General features: G+C 39.4%; 1 protein-coding gene across 1 annotated transcript in view; it reads left to right on the top strand.

Moving 5' to 3' along the window:
• Nucleotides 1-17,305, top strand: part of SORCS3 (sortilin related VPS10 domain containing receptor 3) — a gene marked incomplete at its 5' end in the record, with an annotated part of 527,180 nt that overhangs the window by 421,696 nt on the left and 88,179 nt on the right. Inside the window, 3 exons of the mRNA XM_006756437.2 lie at nt 3,357-3,433; nt 6,365-6,456; nt 14,922-15,029. Of these exons, the coding sequence (XP_006756500.2) occupies nt 3,357-3,433; nt 6,365-6,456; nt 14,922-15,029 (277 nt within the window). The remainder of the gene's footprint in view (nt 1-3,356; nt 3,434-6,364; nt 6,457-14,921; nt 15,030-17,305) is intronic.

The raw sequence follows: 17,305 nt of genomic DNA, 5'->3' as shown, positions 1-17,305 counted from the left end.
CTTCCCTTTTTAACTCTTGTAACTTTGCTTGGCTTTTTGCCGACCCCTGGAACATTGGAGGGATATCACATAGCTGACAAGATCTTGATAAAGGCAGAGCTACATCACTGACATGACTCCTCACACCCAGCCTCTCCTTACCCTGCTCGCTAACTCTCCCTGCCAAGTTATTTGCTATAAAAATAATCATGAAGTTAGCCAAGGGTTTCTTCAGTGGCCTGCATGGAGCCTGTCTCTCCAGGGCCCTTTCCCCCACCCAAGCATTCCTCCTGCCTTCAAGTGTCAGTGACCCGGGGCTCTCTCCCCTCCACTCTGACTACTCACTGCCTCTTCCCATCACTCATTGAGATGTGGTCTCAGGGAAGCTGCATGCCCTGGAGAAAGTATGCCCAGGATTCATCTCTAATTCCTATTGAGTCCACAGAAGACAGGTGGAATTCCAGTCTAGAGAGTTCGGCAATTGCTTTTAGCAATCAGAAACACTAGAGTTCTTACCATTGTGGTTTCAAACTAGCACTCAAGACCTCACATCCTCACCATGGCTTGCAGGGTGCAAAGTACTTTCCTGGAGTTTGTTACACAAGGACCCTATGGTGTAGAAAAGGCTATTACTCTTCTCAATTACCATTGAAGAGAGGGAGGACAAGGGGGAAGTGTCGAGCCCATGCCCACATTCCCTCTGGCTCAAAGACTAGTCTGTCAAGTAACCATTCAGCCAGACCTAGCCCGAGCCCTTCACCTACCAGCTCCACAACTAACGGGGCTTCCTGTCGTGCCTCCTATAAACTCTGAATGTTCAAACCCTAGTGTTGTCCCTCCGAGAGCCTTTCCCTCCCTGCAGTGGATTGTAAACTCTGCTTCCTGTCCTCTGAGCCCTAAATTGCTTTGGGGAGGCATCCATGAAGGTGAGAGAAGCATCTCTAACTCCAGAGACTCTAAAATCTCCTCTCTCTCTCCTCTCTGTCCCTCTGTCTCTCTCGACTCTCGGTCTCTCTGTCTCTCTGACTCTCTGACTCTCGGTCTCTCTTTCTATCTTTCACCTTTCTTTCCCAAGTTTTTCAGGAATAGAAAAATGTCACCCTGGAGGAACTGGGGAGTAAGCAAGTTGTTTTGAGCTGCCAAAATGTACGTGGCAAACCTCCATGGTTTGGCAGCTATGCTATTGGTGAGAGGAGCTCCCTGTTCTCCATCTCACACCTCCTTCCTCCCACCTGCCACACCACTTAAGTGGGGAACAGTGACACCTTCCAACCTGGCCAATGGCTGGCCACTGTGGTAACCTTTTCACTTCCATTTTAACCAGTGAGGCCCATTATTCAAATCTTCCTTCTCTGACACCATAACCCAGACACTTCCTGTCAGAGATTTCCCATGGGACCACTTAGGGACTGAACCTGCTCAAATATCAGATCATCCTGGAAACACTCTCAGTGTCCCTCCATCTGGGAATTGATTTTTTGGTCCCTGTGATCAGCAGCATTTCTTTCAGGGTTCCTTTCAGTTGACAGAAGATATTTCCAAAAACCGACTTTACTTTTAGCCTTGGATTCTCACCACTGCAAAGACTTCACAATCAATTTTATTTGAGCTTTGAGAGAGAGGCTGAGGATGTTGGTAGAACCAGTTTTGAAAGAGGGTAAGAGGTGATGAGACATATCCTAAGAGCCCAAGATAGGGATGGCAAATTCTGACTCTCAAATTCTCTCTCTGTCTCTCTCTCTGTCTCTCTCGTTCTCCCTCTCCCATTTCTCTCCCCCGCCCCCAACTCTCTCCCCCTCTTTCTCCCTCTATCCCACCCACCCTTGGAAGACATTGCTAACCAATCACCACACTCTATTCTGTTTAAATCAAATAATGCTTCAGAATCCTATTAATACTATGGTCTAGGCAACCATCACCAAGCAACCCATTCTCTGCCCCATCCTTCTTATCTTTATCTGTATCTTCCAAAACCTGTATCTGTAGAATGGGATTCCAAATTCAGGACAGATATCCCCAGAGCTTCCTGCCATGCCCCACTTCCCCATTACACTTGCATCTCCTGCCTGAGCCCTGAGCCCTACAGTTATTTTTGGAAGCCTGAAAGTCAAAACAACTAGTATAGCTGTGTGCTCCTGGCGCTGATGGGAGCTTGACAAGCTGGAGTCTGACTTTAATTTCTTATTTTGAAACATTAAATGCCAGGAACTCAATTAACATTTTCATTATTGCATTTTTATTGTGTTCTTATTTAGGCTACAGATGTGTGGGAGCCAACATTCCCTTCCTGCTTTTTTAAAAGAAAAAACATCAGTCAAAATGATAAATTCTTACATGTTTAGGGTACTTTCCTGGTTCTCAATACCTCCCCAAATGCACATCAGCCTTGAACACGATTCAATCATGTATCTACTCATTCATTCATTCATTCATTCATCCAACAATTAATTTTGAGCAACTAACTACTACATTTGGAACACTGTTTTAAGCTCTGCGGAGGATGGGGTATTCATTGGAGACACTTGGAAAATACAAATATCTAGAACATCACGACCACTTTCTGTTATAATAAATATAACCACCAAGTGATGAAGTACAAGAGGAAGAAAAAGAAGGTGAAAGACAAAGAAAGAAGGGATAGAGGCAGAAGTGTGGCCAGTCTAGGCATAAACCAGGTGATTACTTTACCTGCCCTGCTTGATTGTCATGGTCTGCTAAGTATAGTTGTCTTATTCTGAGCACTCTATAATTTAGGTTGCATCATCTATACTATTGGGTTACTCAGCTGCCTGGAACTCCAAGAGACATGTTGACAAGTTAAAGTAGAAAGTACATATATGGACACACACACACACACACACACACACACACACACACACACACAAGCATGTGCTCACACACACACATCTTTCCGAAATAAATATATATATATATGAAAGTGTCCTCGGCCCAGCTTCTTCATACATATCTACTCTTCCACTCTTTTCCACCTTTATGGAATAATTGTTAAGATCAATTTTTAAGAAATTATTAGTGTACAAACATGACAAACTTGTAGTTGAGGCATGCAGCCTGCCGGCCGCAAGTTTGACATGTTTGGTGTATAGGATGAATAGTTCAAGAGATCCAAACTAATTAGTACTCAGCCTTTGAAATTTTACCATTTAAAGACTCATTCCTGTCACATGGTTTACTTTTTTCTCATATTGTGTTTATCTTCCTGTTGGATTTTTGATATGACACCAAGAAAGAAAGTGTACAAATAAACCTAAACATCATTTGGAAAACCTTTACTCACTGTTCCCCTCTCCCCTAACCCCAAGCCCTCATAATCTGTCAACTGCCTGACTATTCCAAATACTCTGCTTATGTTTCAGGCAACATTGGCCCGGAGCTCTCATATACTGATATCAGTGTGTTCATCTCTTCTGATGGGGGCAACATGTGGAGACAGGTAACTGGGAGATTTGGGGACAGGAAAGAAGCGTGTTGGGCAATCTCTGCCAAACTATCACCTTCTTATAGATTCTCAGGTTCATTAAGACTTTGTGGTTTCAAACACACGGAATCAGCTGTTCAGTTTGGTCAACTGGGCCAGTAGATTAGATGACCAATAGGTTCAAATGGGAAGACCACTGGGCAGGGAATAGGAGGAACTGGAATTTTCTCAATTTCTTCATTATTTTATTCAGCCATATGTGTGGAACAGTCACTAGATGTGAAGTACTGTGCTGGTTGCTAGGAATGCAACCAATAAAATGTTTCTATCATAAATGTGCCATGGAATCTTCTTGGCAAAGAGGTCTCTTCACCTTTCCGTTTGTTTCTTTACCAGCAAGATGAAGGGGATAGACCAGTGGTCGGCAAACTGCGCTTGCAAGCCACATGCAGCTCTTTGGCCCCTTGAATGTGGCTCTTCCTAAGCCTTAGGAGTACCCTAATTAAGTTAATAACAATGCACCTACCTATATAGTTTAAGTTTAAAAAATTTGGCTCTCAAAAGGAATTCCAATTGTTGTACTGTTGATATTTGGCTCTGTTGACTAATGAGTTTTCCGACCACTGGGATAGACTATTAAACCAGCAAAGCCATGGAAGTCTGTGGTTAAATATTGTGTAGGTCCAGCCATAAGTGAGTATAAAAAAGCTTCATAGGTACATGGCCACATGAAAAAAATAATTCAGTTGTACAACCATTTGGAGCAGTGCTGTCCAATATAACTTCAGCACTGATAGAAATGTTCTGTATCTGTGCTGTCCCATGTGGTTACTGAACACTTGCAATGTGGTGAGTGTGATAGAGAAACTGAATTTTGAATTTTGTTATAATCAATCTGAATTTGAATAGTTTCATGCGGCTACTCTGTTGGCCAACAGAGATTTATGCGATGTCAACTAGGTGTCAAGTACAAAACCAAGAAAGCAATTGAATATTTCAGATTCCTTTTCTCAAGGAGCTCACAATTACATAGAGGAAATGAGCTCATAACTAACTAGAGCTTAGGGTGATTGTTTCAGTGGCATTGTTAGCACATAGAGAAAGAAAACGAAGGAGTTGTTCTACTTGGGGAAACTGGGAAAGACTTTATAAGATGAGCTGACATTTTACTAAGTCTTAAACATAAGAAGATTTCTACCTGGGAAGAAAATGGGAAGAGCATAGGATATCTTTCCTTAAAAATACATTTTTAAAATTAATTTCAGAGAGGAAGAGAGAGGGAGAGAGATAGAAACATCACTGATGAGAGAGAATCATTGATAAGCTGCCTCCTGCACACCCCACACTGGGGATTGAGCCTGCAACCCAGGCATATGCCCTGATTGGGAATCAAACCACGACCTCCTGGTTCATAGGTGACACTGAGCCTTGCCAGCCAGGAGGAATATCTTAATGATAATCAAGTCACCATATGAAATCTAGTTGGATAAGTGCCTGTTTTAAACCCTTAGTAAAGAGTATCATCACTGTCACCAACATCATCACCACCACGCCCATTGCCACCACTGTCACCACTACTACTATCCAAAAAAATTTACCAAGGACCTATTAGACACAACCAAGCACTTCAAGGCATACAACAAGGCCATAATCAGGTGGATAACAAACAGACACATAAATGAAAACATACCTTCCAAATATAAGATAATATATTATAAGTACCCAATAAGGATAAAAGCTACAATGCAAACTCTTGTAGTATAGAAACTCCAAAATCACAAACCATTGACCCTCCAACTCAAGGAACAGCTCACTCACCCAAGTGGTGACTGCAACAGTCTGTCCTTGTACTGTCGCTATTTTGACATTCTTTCCTCTTTCCCAGGTTCAGAGTTTTTGTTTATATCCGAAATATAAGTGAATCTTCCTTATGTTCTTTGTGCATTAAGACTCACTATTAGTATGGACATTTTTCTTTCCTTAAAACTCAAATATGGGAATGAAAACCAATTGAAGTTTGTCCTGAGAATCCACTTTTTTTCCCCTATAGTGTTTCCTGGGCCATATGTATAAGAGGCTCCATTCCTCCTAGTACCCCCTTTTGAATCTGCCTATTCCTCCTTACACCTTCTGGTACATCCCACTTACCTCACATCCCAACCTCTCCATCCAGGTTACAAGAAGCATCATTAGTGCTTAAAAGTTGAAGGGATTACTCAATTCCACTTTTCTCTGGAAGATTTCAAGTAGGAGGTTGATTTTCTGCTGGAGAGATGTGTTTTTTTCCTATTTCAGGTTGGAGATTTGAAAGTCATATATTCCAGAAGCATTACGATATGTGGAATTGGGTTAAACGTTCTCTTAACTAAGAGCCTTGCATTATAGCAGATGCATAGCAAATGTCTATGTAGATGGATGGATCATGGAATGAGTGAATGAGTGAGTAGATGGATAAATAGATGATAGAAAGTGGATAAATCAAATAATATGAATTACTTTGGGTCCCCAGGAGTAAGATGTTTCCATGAGTATTTATTGTAAAGATCCCTAAGCACCATTTATAAATTAGCCAACATCTGCATGGTTGAGGATGAAGAGAGTACTGAGTAGTTACCTACTAAAATAAATATAGGGAAGCTTTTTGAGTCATATTATCCTTTGGAATGTCCAGTGGAGCATGCACGGTGTTGCCTCCTTTTCTTGTAGCACACTGGCTCACAGTGCTAGTAGAAAGAGCCATCAGAAAGCCATTTCCTTAGTCTAGGGAGAGTTATTTTTTCTTTGCAAGCCCATTTTCTCACCTGTTAGACGGGAGTGATAGTACTTGCCAAATTGCCTGATAGGGTTGTTGGAAGAAGAAACAATGTATGTGAAAACCTTGTGAACTGTGAAGCAGTATGCAAATGTAAGGTATTGCTATGATTGTTGTTGTTGTTGTTGTTGCAGATCTTTGATGAAGAGTACAATGTCTGGTTCCTAGACTGGGGTGGCGCCCTCGTGGCCATGAAACACACACCTCTGCCAGTCAGGCATTTGTGGTAAGGACAGCTCCCTACCCTGTTCATGAGCAGGAAGGATTGGGACAAGTTACTCTGCATGGTTTTGTGCCCATTCACCCATTTCCTCAATCATGTATTCATCCATCCATCCACTTGCTATCCATTACATCCTCTAACTCTTAGGTAGTAGTAGTAAGCCAGATAGTTTAGGTGGGGAAATAGGATATATAGAGTGAGATGGTAGGAATAGGTGCTCAGATTAGGCAAAAAAGAGCAGGACTGACATCTGTGTTCAAACAGACAAAGTTTAGAATCCAAAATATGTGAGATGGAAATTGCTTCAAGAAGAATGTTAGTGCATGTAGCAAATACTAAGTTCAGCTCTAGATAATTCGGGTTTGAGGTGTCTATTAATGTTCAAGCAGAGATGATCATTAGCTGTCAGATGTACGCATCTGAAAATCAGGCCAGAGGTCTGGGCTGACACTCTAGAATTGGAGTTGTTTAGCCATTAGTTGGTAGGTAAAGCCATGGAGGTGGGGTCAGTTTCTCGGGAGAGTGGGTACAACAAGGAGAAACTGAGGACTCCTATGGAACACAGTTGAACACTAACATATAGAGCGGAAAAAGAAATTATAGAACAGACTAAGAAGAAATAGCCAAAAAGATAAAAACCCAGGAGAAATATTTTCTTAAATGCTGAAAGAAGAGGTGATCAATAGCCCCAGGTTTTATAATCAGATATATCAGTTATAGAGTAAAAAAATATCTAGGATTAAGGAATATAAGATATCATTGGTGATCTTTGTCAGAGTACATTCGAGAGAGGTGGGGTTAAAAGGTAGATAGCAATAGATTTATGAATGAATGAATGAATGAATGATAAGCAGTGGGGTAACAGAGTGTAGATAATTCTTTTCAAGAAAGTACATTATGGAAGTTGAGATACATACACAGTGAGGACTAATAGCTTAGTGAGGATATATTATTATGATGATGGTTTTACTAGTAATAATGATGCTACTGTTGTTTGCTTTTGTTTGGGGACGGGGTTGGATAAGTCTCATAGCCATTTATTAAGTTAAATCATATGAAATTGCCATTTTTGTAAGTCAAAATGGAGAAATATTATCAGTTCCTTAGCGCTCAGCCCAGCATGAAGTAAAATGATTACACCTACCATTATATCTTCTTACAGAGAGATTGTGACAATACATTTTAAACTGATACATGGAGCCATTTGCAAAAGAAGTGCTCTACCAACTCAAGAATGAGCTTGTAAAAGTTCCCAGTGTAATTGTTTATCATCCTTTTACTGCTGATCATATACTTTTTGGGTAGTATCAGAGGAGCGGAAATAGGTGGTTTTAATGATAGTCAGCAATTACTGAAGGATTATTACAATCCCGACTCTGCCCTAAACCTTTACATGAATTATCTTAGTTACTTCTGGAAATAACGCTATGTATTGGGTACTCTTTTTATCACATACTTATAGTGGCATAGAAATGCAGACATATTAAATACCTTGCTCAAGGCTACACAGTTAGTACTGGCAGCACTAAACTGGGTTTTAATCACTAATTTCCAGATACTTTAATGAGTACACAGAGGCTTGTCACATGGCCATGCCTTCTGGAAGATGATAGTCAAAGAATGTTGATAGTGCACATATCATCACAAATCAAAGCAATGCCTGCTAAAGGGTCTTGGAAGTATATATTGCTGGAATCCTGAAGGAGTCTGATATGAAAGGGGATTTCATGAAGCAGGTGGCATGAGGGCTAATCCTTAATAAAAGGATGCTGGGAGGAGGAAGAATGATGGGAAGCAAGTTAAAGGAAGAGAAAACTTGACCCAAACCAGGAATTCAGAAAATGTTGGGAATGTTCAGAAGACTCTATTTGGTAGGAACCAAGAATGTAAGTAAGTAAGTAAGTAAGTAAGAAGTAAATAAGGTTGGATAGGACTATGAAGAGCTTAAATGCCAGTTTGAGGGGTTCCATGTTGAACCTGTAGGTAATTCCTCCCACTATGAAGACCTCAATCTCTCCTGTGGAGGGAAGAGCTCTCTCTATTTTGGCTGAGTAGGGCTTGTACTCTCAGAGACAACAGCTTGACTATTAAATCAAGTTTGTTTGTTTGTTAACCAAGAAAAGCAATGTTTCTCAGCCCCTATCATGATGTTTTAAGAACCTGCATCTAAATCTCAGTTAGAGAATTGATAAGTGCTCCCTGGACAGATATAGTTGGACAGATTTCGTCCACTTAAGTCCTAGGAGAAGAGGGTGGCAACCCCATCTTACACTTGAGCAGCACCCTCCTGCTTTTCTCCATCATTATAGTAGAAACCTAGGATTTACTTAATGGTGGGTTTGTAGAGCCTTTTGCACAACATTTTCTTGTTTTAAGGGAATGAGAAGTTTGTGGTAGTGTTTTCCTTGTTGTTTCCTTTTGGTGATAGAAGAGGAGAGTATATTTGGCCTGAAAGAAGAGTAAGGAGCAGAGGACCTAGGAAGAGTTTTGGCTTTGTCGAATCTTAGCATCCTCACATCTGACCCTGCAGTCTCTTCTGCATCAGTTTCTCTCCAGGGACCTGATCACTTTCAGATGGAGCACTTGTCTGGAAATTTCTGGAAAGAAACCATCTTAAGTTGGGAAAATTATTTAATATTCACTCAGGGATATGTAAGTAGGATCAAATCATGCCTTTCAAAGTCATCAATACTAAGTTTGAGTTTTCTTTTGTCCCACGATGTATCTCTTCTGTTAGGTGAAAAATGTTTATAAAGCTCAATAAAAATAAATGGCATTCCCATTGAGTTACCTCTTATAATAATAATAATAATGATAATACCACTCTCCAATTGTTTGCCTACTCCAGCTTACACAGGATAAAAAATGATTTTTCAAAATAAGCTTTTGAGATAGGATTTTCTCCATATAAAGGACGTTGACCCTGTCATTTGTCATAAATGCTACCAATGATTCCCTGAACTTGGACACCACCCATGATTTCTGCTTACTTGCTTACCTATGCATGTCTTTCTGAAAGCATGCCTGCAGTTGTTAAATGCCAGCTACTGTTTTAGAAAACAACCACAAATAACTCATTCAGGAATTCTCCTTTGAACTTCTGTTTCAAATGCTAAGTGAATGTTTTATAAGGGCTTGACCACAGCACTATCATCAATGTTTCCTTAAGAAATTCTTGACTGATTTTTGTCTCCCGCTTATGAATTGCAAGCTTGAGAAACTCCGACTCATTTTCTTCATTACCAGTAGTTTCTAATTAAGTCACAACCTTCAAGATAAACACACAGCTCACTTTTAGTGGAAGAAAGGTTAAATAATTAGTTCATTGTTATTTTCTCTTGTATGTCTCAGACTGATGTCATTTTATATACAGCTGTATTTATATTTGCATAGGAAAAAGACACCAGCCTACCCACTCTCACACAAAGGTATTATGGCTCTCGAATTTAATAATAGCTACACTGCCTTTTAGAGAAAATTGGTGTCATAATTGAAAAATGGGAGAAACTTTAGCTAAGTTAACAAGGCATGCTGTTTCCCATAAATTGAAATGATAGGGAGCTAGATATGCATGAAGACAGAGCAGCATACAAATGAACCCATCTATTTGTGACCAGGTACATTTGGATGTACATTCCAAACCTAAGTGGTATTTCAAGTTAGCCTTCCATCCAGCATTACCTTTGTATGTTAGAAGCATTAGAGTGAAGTGAACAATGGAGTCCCATGGCTTCGGTGCTCTAATGAAAACTCACAATAGACAGAACTACTAATCAGCAGGTAGACTGGGATCCTATCGTTCCCTGAGCTCTGACAAGCTGTCAGTGTCTCCTTTCAATGGGTTGTTCTTGGAAACTGAAAGTGAAACATCACCTAGCCTTTTTTTGTTCCTTTGTTCTTCTATAAATGGTTGTGAGCATCAGCTTTTTGTTCAGAGAAACATTCACAGGAAAACAATAGTTTCACCGAATATGTGTCTTTGCGAAGTGAAAGGCATCTGCTATTCTGAAGACCTTCCCAGTGGCTAAAATGCCAGCACCTCATGCATTGCAATAAAATAAAATCGAACAATACATCTCATGGAAGGGAGGGACATTGATTCGCAATGACCATTATAACTCTATTTCTGTGCTAGGCACTTCTGGGGAGGGCTCTGGTTGTTCCTGGAAGATGCTGTTCTGTTTTAGGGGAAGTTATCTCTATGTCATAAAGTCATAGAATGGTCTTAGAAGACATGTAGTCTACTTTCACAAACCCAGCATAGCAAATATCTCTGTGACATCCCAGAGGCTCTGTCTACTTCACCAGGGTGCCACAGTGCTGACCAACTTGCAATACCCAAGACAAAGAGTTCCCATCTCATGAAAGGTTGTTTTTGTGCTGAGCGATAATGAGCCTGCTTATAACTTCTCTCCATCAGTCCTTGTTCTGCTGGACAGATCTATGCAGAATGTTTGCTCCAGTATTGCATGCGATTATTAGACTGGGGGAAAGGACCACAGTTGGAAAGGACCTCAAGATATTTCTTTGCGTTTACAAGTTCTGGAGAATAATCACATATGCAGTTTAAGACATACACATTTTTCGTTTATTTCTCACATATTCATTGAGCATATACCATTTATCCACCATTAGTGTACGTGTTGGGATATACCAATGAACAAAACAAAATTTTGGGGAGCTTATATTATTGTACACAAATATTTGACTCTGATCTTTAGATGAATTATGAGAATGGATATCTTTTCTCCCCTATTCCAACTGTATTCTTAATTAATATTTTTATGCATTTAACTATATTTTTTCAAGTTTTATTCAAAGACATTATGCATTTTCAATAGTCAACAGATATGATTGTTTTTGTTTAACTATTTGGAAGATTTCTACTAAAAATATTATAAGGCAATGGTAATTTATTTAGCTCTATTATTCTCTTCCCTAAGCTATCTTCAAGTCATACAACCCGTTTCTAGAATAACCTGCTTTTTACCTTTAATCACATTGATTTTCAGTCAGTTTTCTACAGTGATTGAAACTGAACATAGTACTTAGGATCTGGTAGAAGGATAATTTATTTTATTATGCATGCTATCTGTCTGAACACATGCTAGACTCAGTGGCTTGATTACCTCTCAACATAGTGACATTTATGGGAAATATTTACCTTGAAACTGACAATGACCCTGGTTTGTTTAGCTTGAGTTTATCTTTAGTAACTATTTTCCTTTCTCCAACTATGGGTCTTTTATAAAAATAAAAGTAAGTATCATGCTTTAATTCGGTCTTACCTTATAAGTGACTTCTAAATCTACATTCCCAGCTTTGATCACTCCCCAGAAATGCAGATCCATCCATCCAAAGGCTTCCTTGACAGGGTCACAACTTGGAAGCCCAAAAAGCATTTGAATCCTGATGTGGACCTAATAAAAACAAATGAATAGAAAAAAAGTTTTGCTTCTCTTTTTCTTTTCATTTCCCCATCTCAGTTGCTTCACCCTCCAAATTCACATTGTCCATTGTTTCTTTCTTCTGCACAGGCAATCACATACATCCTATCACCAAATCCTATTTATTTCACCTCTAAAAATATCCTAAGTCTTTTCATGTCATTCTTTCTCTACTGTTTTAACCTTTGTCCAAACCTCTCCTCTGACTTGGTCTCTGGGCCGAACCTCCCCCCAATTTATCTTCTTATATCCACTTTGGCCTGACAGTTCACTCACCACACACACACACAAAATACATTATATTTTAAAGTTTCAATCAAATCATATCTTTCTCATTTCAACTGGCAAAAAGGACCTTTCTGGTCTTGCCCAGCCCTATTGTTTTGCCTCCATTGCCTTCTGCTAATTTCCTTTCCCACTAATCTACAATCACTGATCATTTTTCAGTTCCTCCTACACAGCAACTTTATTTCACATTAGATATTCCCTCTGGAATGGCTCTCACCTTGATCTTTGCACAGCTAGTTCCTTATTATCATTCAGATCTCTGTTTAAATGTCACCCCCTCAGAGAGGACTTTCTTAAATTTCCAATACAAAGTAGCTATTCCATCACCCTCCATCACATCACTCTATTTTAATTGTCTTCATGACACTTTTCTCTAACTTATATTTTTATATTCATTTATCTGCATATTGTTTGTCTCCTCAAACTAGAATTTAAGTCCTACTGAAGCGAGGGCCTCCCTTTCTTGTTCACTGCTATATCCTCAGAACAGAGGGCACTGCCAGAGCTGCCACATTAGGCACCAATAAATATTTGATAAATGAATTACATTTTATTTGGATTTGATAGTCCTGTCTTGCCACTATTTAGAGGCTAATTATAACTTTCCTCCTGCCTCTCTGAGTATTGGCAATCCTACCAATTTCACCTGGGGACCTAATAAGAGAATTCCTATTTCCTTTGTCTTGGCCATTAATGAGCTATTGAACTGAGGAAGAAAAGGGGATACTATTCGATATAGTTACCTCAGACCATTTAAAAACTCCAAGTCACAAAAACGAATCGCTGTCACAAGTGGCAAGTCAGCCAAATTTCTGATACTCAAGAGATTACAGTTTTTGATGTTGTATTTTTGGGAGTTTCTTTAGGAGTTTCGCTTTGTTTCAATAATTAGTTGAGCATTAGGAATTATTCATCTTAGAAAGTTTTTTTTTTAATGTCAAGGCATACACTGAAATTTAGGAATCCATAAAACTTTTACGAACAACTGTCTACTTTTTATTTCTGGATATAGACCTAAGTACACCATAATTACAAAATTTGTCTGAGAGGCTAATTATTCTAATGGGTCAGGAGATTGACCTTCTAATTCTTTTTAATCAATATATTGGGGAGGAGAGGATGACAGTGAGGCAGAGAAAGAGATGGAGAGGCTGCGAGAATCAAAGAAGTAAATAGAGAGCAGACTGAATAGGTTGACTAGCCATGGGGAGAGGCTCCCACATCCAATTCACCGATGCCTGTATAAGTCAATGCTTGAAAAAATGCTTGGGTGGATTAGAAGAGTGATCTCAATAATTCCTTATGTTTTTTAATTCATGTACTCATTTAACCTTTATGTAATAACCCGTGCCATTTTTTTCTGCTAAGTACTAAGAATGCAAAAATGAATGGCATGGTCTTTGACCTCAAAGATCTCCTGGTTCGGTGGGGAAGTCAGACATTGTTTTTGATAATATATATGTAATATCAGGAAAGGGGCACTGTAATAAAGATATGTAGCTGGAGTTAAGGGGTCATTCAGTGAACATGACATGCATGACCCCTCTGAACTCCCAAGATTATAATGTTGAATGAGAGATTCAAGATAAATAAAGAAGCCATCAATCAGGGCTACGATAGAAGAAGGCGTAGGTCTTATAGGAAAATAGTCTGTACAACTGAACTCAAAGAATCCTATGTTGTGGAGTCAGAGAATAATTAAAAATTCACCTGGCCAAGCCCTGGCTGGTGTGGCTCAGTTGGTTGGGTGTCATCCTGTGCACCAGGAGATTGCTGGTTGGATTCCCGGTCAAGGGTACATGCCAGGGTTATGGGCTGGATCCCCAATAGGGGGCCTGCAGGGGGAAGCCAGTTGATGTTACACTCTGACATCAGTGTTCCTCTCTTTCTCCCTCTCCCTTCCTCTCTCTCTAAAAATCAATAAATTATGCTTTAAAAAAATAACGTGTTTTAAAGAACAGACGGATCACAGAGAATGAAGGGTGTCAGGAAAAGCTTTCCAGAGGAGATGGTCTTTGGACTATGTCCTCTGGTTAAGTCAGAACAGGCAGTTACTTGATAATTCTAAGAAAGGGAAGGAAACAAGTAATCAGAATTGCTTAAGTCCTTAGCAGCATTCCTTAAAGAGTTTCTGATGTGGTATTCACAAAGGGCCAGACCTTCCTCTTACCATTGGAGGAAAGATGACACAGTGCTGCCCAGAACATCTCAGACACTCAATACTCATCTATAAAAGCCCCTTAAAATGGCATCAGGGAAGGGAAATGATCCTAACATCCATTCTGAACAAATAGGAAATTGCTTTTTTTAAGGTATGATCTGAAAGACATACACCTCCCCCTCCCATTTGGGTATACTCGGCACTACTCAATTTATCTGTATCAAAAACTCCAAGGGCTGAATTGATTGTGCAGTAAATTGAACTTCGGGTTCTATTCTGAGTACTTGAAACGTGACACTCCATGCACTAATCTCCCTTGCTTAGGTTGTGGTTTCTATTCTAATATGTTGAAAAATTTCTGCAGCCCTGGTGTTGTCTCTGACTGGGCCAGGAAATGCAGTTTTGATCAAATCTCATAATAATATGGAGAGATGTTGAAGATTACTTCCTATTGATAATCCAAACTGCCAGACAGCAAGATGCGGGGGAGAATTTAATAACCTGAAAAATTGTTGCAGAAGAGTGTGATTTTATTTTCAGCTGTCTCTTTCATGTATTTGTTTCTGACCCAGGGTGAGTTTTGATGAGGGCCACTCCTGGGACAAGTATGGTTTCACTCCGGTTCCTCTCTTTGTCGACGGGGCTCTGGTGGAGGCTGGAGTGGAGACCCAGATCATGACGTGAGTACTTCTTTTGCTTTTGGTCTAACTCAGCGGTTCTCAACCTATGGGTCACGGCCCCTTTGGGGGTCGAACGACCCTTTTTCACAGGTTGCCTAAGACCATCGGAAAACACATATATAATCACATATTGTTTTTGTGATTAATCACTATGCTTTAATTATGTTCATTTGTAACAATGAAAATACATCCTGCATATCAGATATTTACATTACAATTCATAACAGTAGCAAAATTACAGTTATGAAGTAGCAACGAAAATAATTTAATGGTTGGGGGTCACCACAACATGAGGAACTGTATTAAAGGGTCGCGGCATTAGGAATGTTGAGAACCACTGGTCTAAAGGAACCCAGAGGCCTGGGTTCTACTGTAACCCACCAAGGACATGGTTTTTCCCAGGGAACCCTATACCAAAACATTTCAATCTCTGGGCTGAAGTTTCCTCATCTGGAAAATGGAAATGTTTATGCTTGTACATAAATATTTATGATCAACAGACCAGAGAAAAGAAGCTAGGGTACTCATTGAAATGTTAAGATTTCTAGAATTTAAAATATTCTTGTAGCCGAAACCGGCTTGGCTCAGTGGATAGAGCGTCGGCCTGCGGTCTGAGGGGTCCCAGGTTCGATTCCGGTCAAGGGCATGTACCTGGGTTGCAGGCACATCCCCAGTGGGGGGCGTGTAGGAGGCAGCTGATCGATGTTTCTCTCTCATCGATGTTTCTAACTCTCTATCTCTCTCCCTTCCTCTCTGTGAAAAATCAATAAAATATATTTAAAAAAATAAAATAAAATAGTCTTGTAACAGTTTTCCATTCATCCAAAACCCAAACAAACAGAAATCTTATGTCTTTACATGTGTTTCTCTTTCCAAAACATTCCAGTAAGATACTAGTGACAGGGACAAGAGGAAGCAAAACAGCCAACACACTGAAAACATAGAATATTTTAAGAGAAACTCCTACAGTCTGTTACTTTCACACTCACGCACACTCACACACTCACTCATACACATGCTTACAGTTGTTTTTGTTCCACTTTAATTTGTTGTCAAAATTTGTCTACATTCCTTTACAATGTGAATAGATGGTGGGATATAGATCTGAAAGTTGTAAAAAGCCACGAATTACTTTCTGAATATTAAAGAAAATAATAATGATTTTTTTTCTAAAAGTATATCAAATTTAAATCCCTAAAAAGTTGGCTGCCTGTGTGTGTTTGTGTGCATGTATGTACATAGAAGGTATGGGAGAATAGTTATGGTGGTCCTACACCAGCTGGTACCACCACCTGAACTCCTATAATAACCAGCAGACTCTATGACTAAACTGTCAAATCACTTTACTAAGAGTTAACAATATTGGATGTGAGTTTATCTGTACAAACCGTAAAGAGTATTAATGCTTAGAGTCTGAAGCTACATCATTTGATGAATACACAACAATATGTAACATAAGTATGAGTTGAGTTCTAGATATTCTAAGGCAGTAACATAATATAATTTTTTTCTAAAATACAAATGAATCAGTATAGTGGTTATATATGCAAGTGTGTGTGTACAGACATGTATATACACATATCTATATCTATCTGTATATATATATGGAAAGAGAGAGAGAGAGAGAGAGAGAGGCAACAGAGATAAGATAGAAGTCCCAAGGACCTATGGATCTAGGGTCCTAGAAAAGATCTTTGTAAAGTTATACTGTAAAAATAAACAAAACGAGAAATACCTACTATATGCCAGATACTGTTTTAGATGAACAACAACAAAAAAAGAAACTCCTGTCCTCTTGGAGTTTGCATATATATACATTAAATAAATATGATATAAAAATCTCATGTTACTCAGAATACTCTGCCAAGGGATTAGACATTGTTCTTGTGAATTCCAGGAAGTGGATGGAATATTAGGAAAACCACCATTTTTTTTCAGAAGGATCTCTGACCATGAGCTGACACTTCAAAATTATTTCCCATCCTTCACTTAATCACTAGATATAAAAAGAAAACCTTCATCTTTTCTAGGACTTTGTTTGATGTGGACATCAAAGAGTTTAAGTATCGAGCTCTACATTCTGTAAGGCAAGGTATATACATCCCGGAAGCTTGTACAGCCTGCTTCAATTTATCAAGGCAGATGTAACTGCTCACCATATCCAAATCTTAATTGTCCCAGCATCTTGGGCAATGTAGATGTACATGGTCCTACAGCCAGGCATTCCCTGTGTCTGTACCAGAGAGACATGCTGGTCTTCCTTTCATTTGGGCTTC

Source organism: Myotis davidii, unplaced genomic scaffold (assembly GCF_000327345.1).
Source record: "Myotis davidii unplaced genomic scaffold, ASM32734v1 scaffold332, whole genome shotgun sequence".
NCBI classification, from domain to species: Eukaryota; Metazoa; Chordata; class Mammalia; order Chiroptera; family Vespertilionidae; genus Myotis; species Myotis davidii.
Note: the sequence above shows the minus strand (reverse complement) of the source record. Positions and strands in the feature narration are given on the sequence as shown.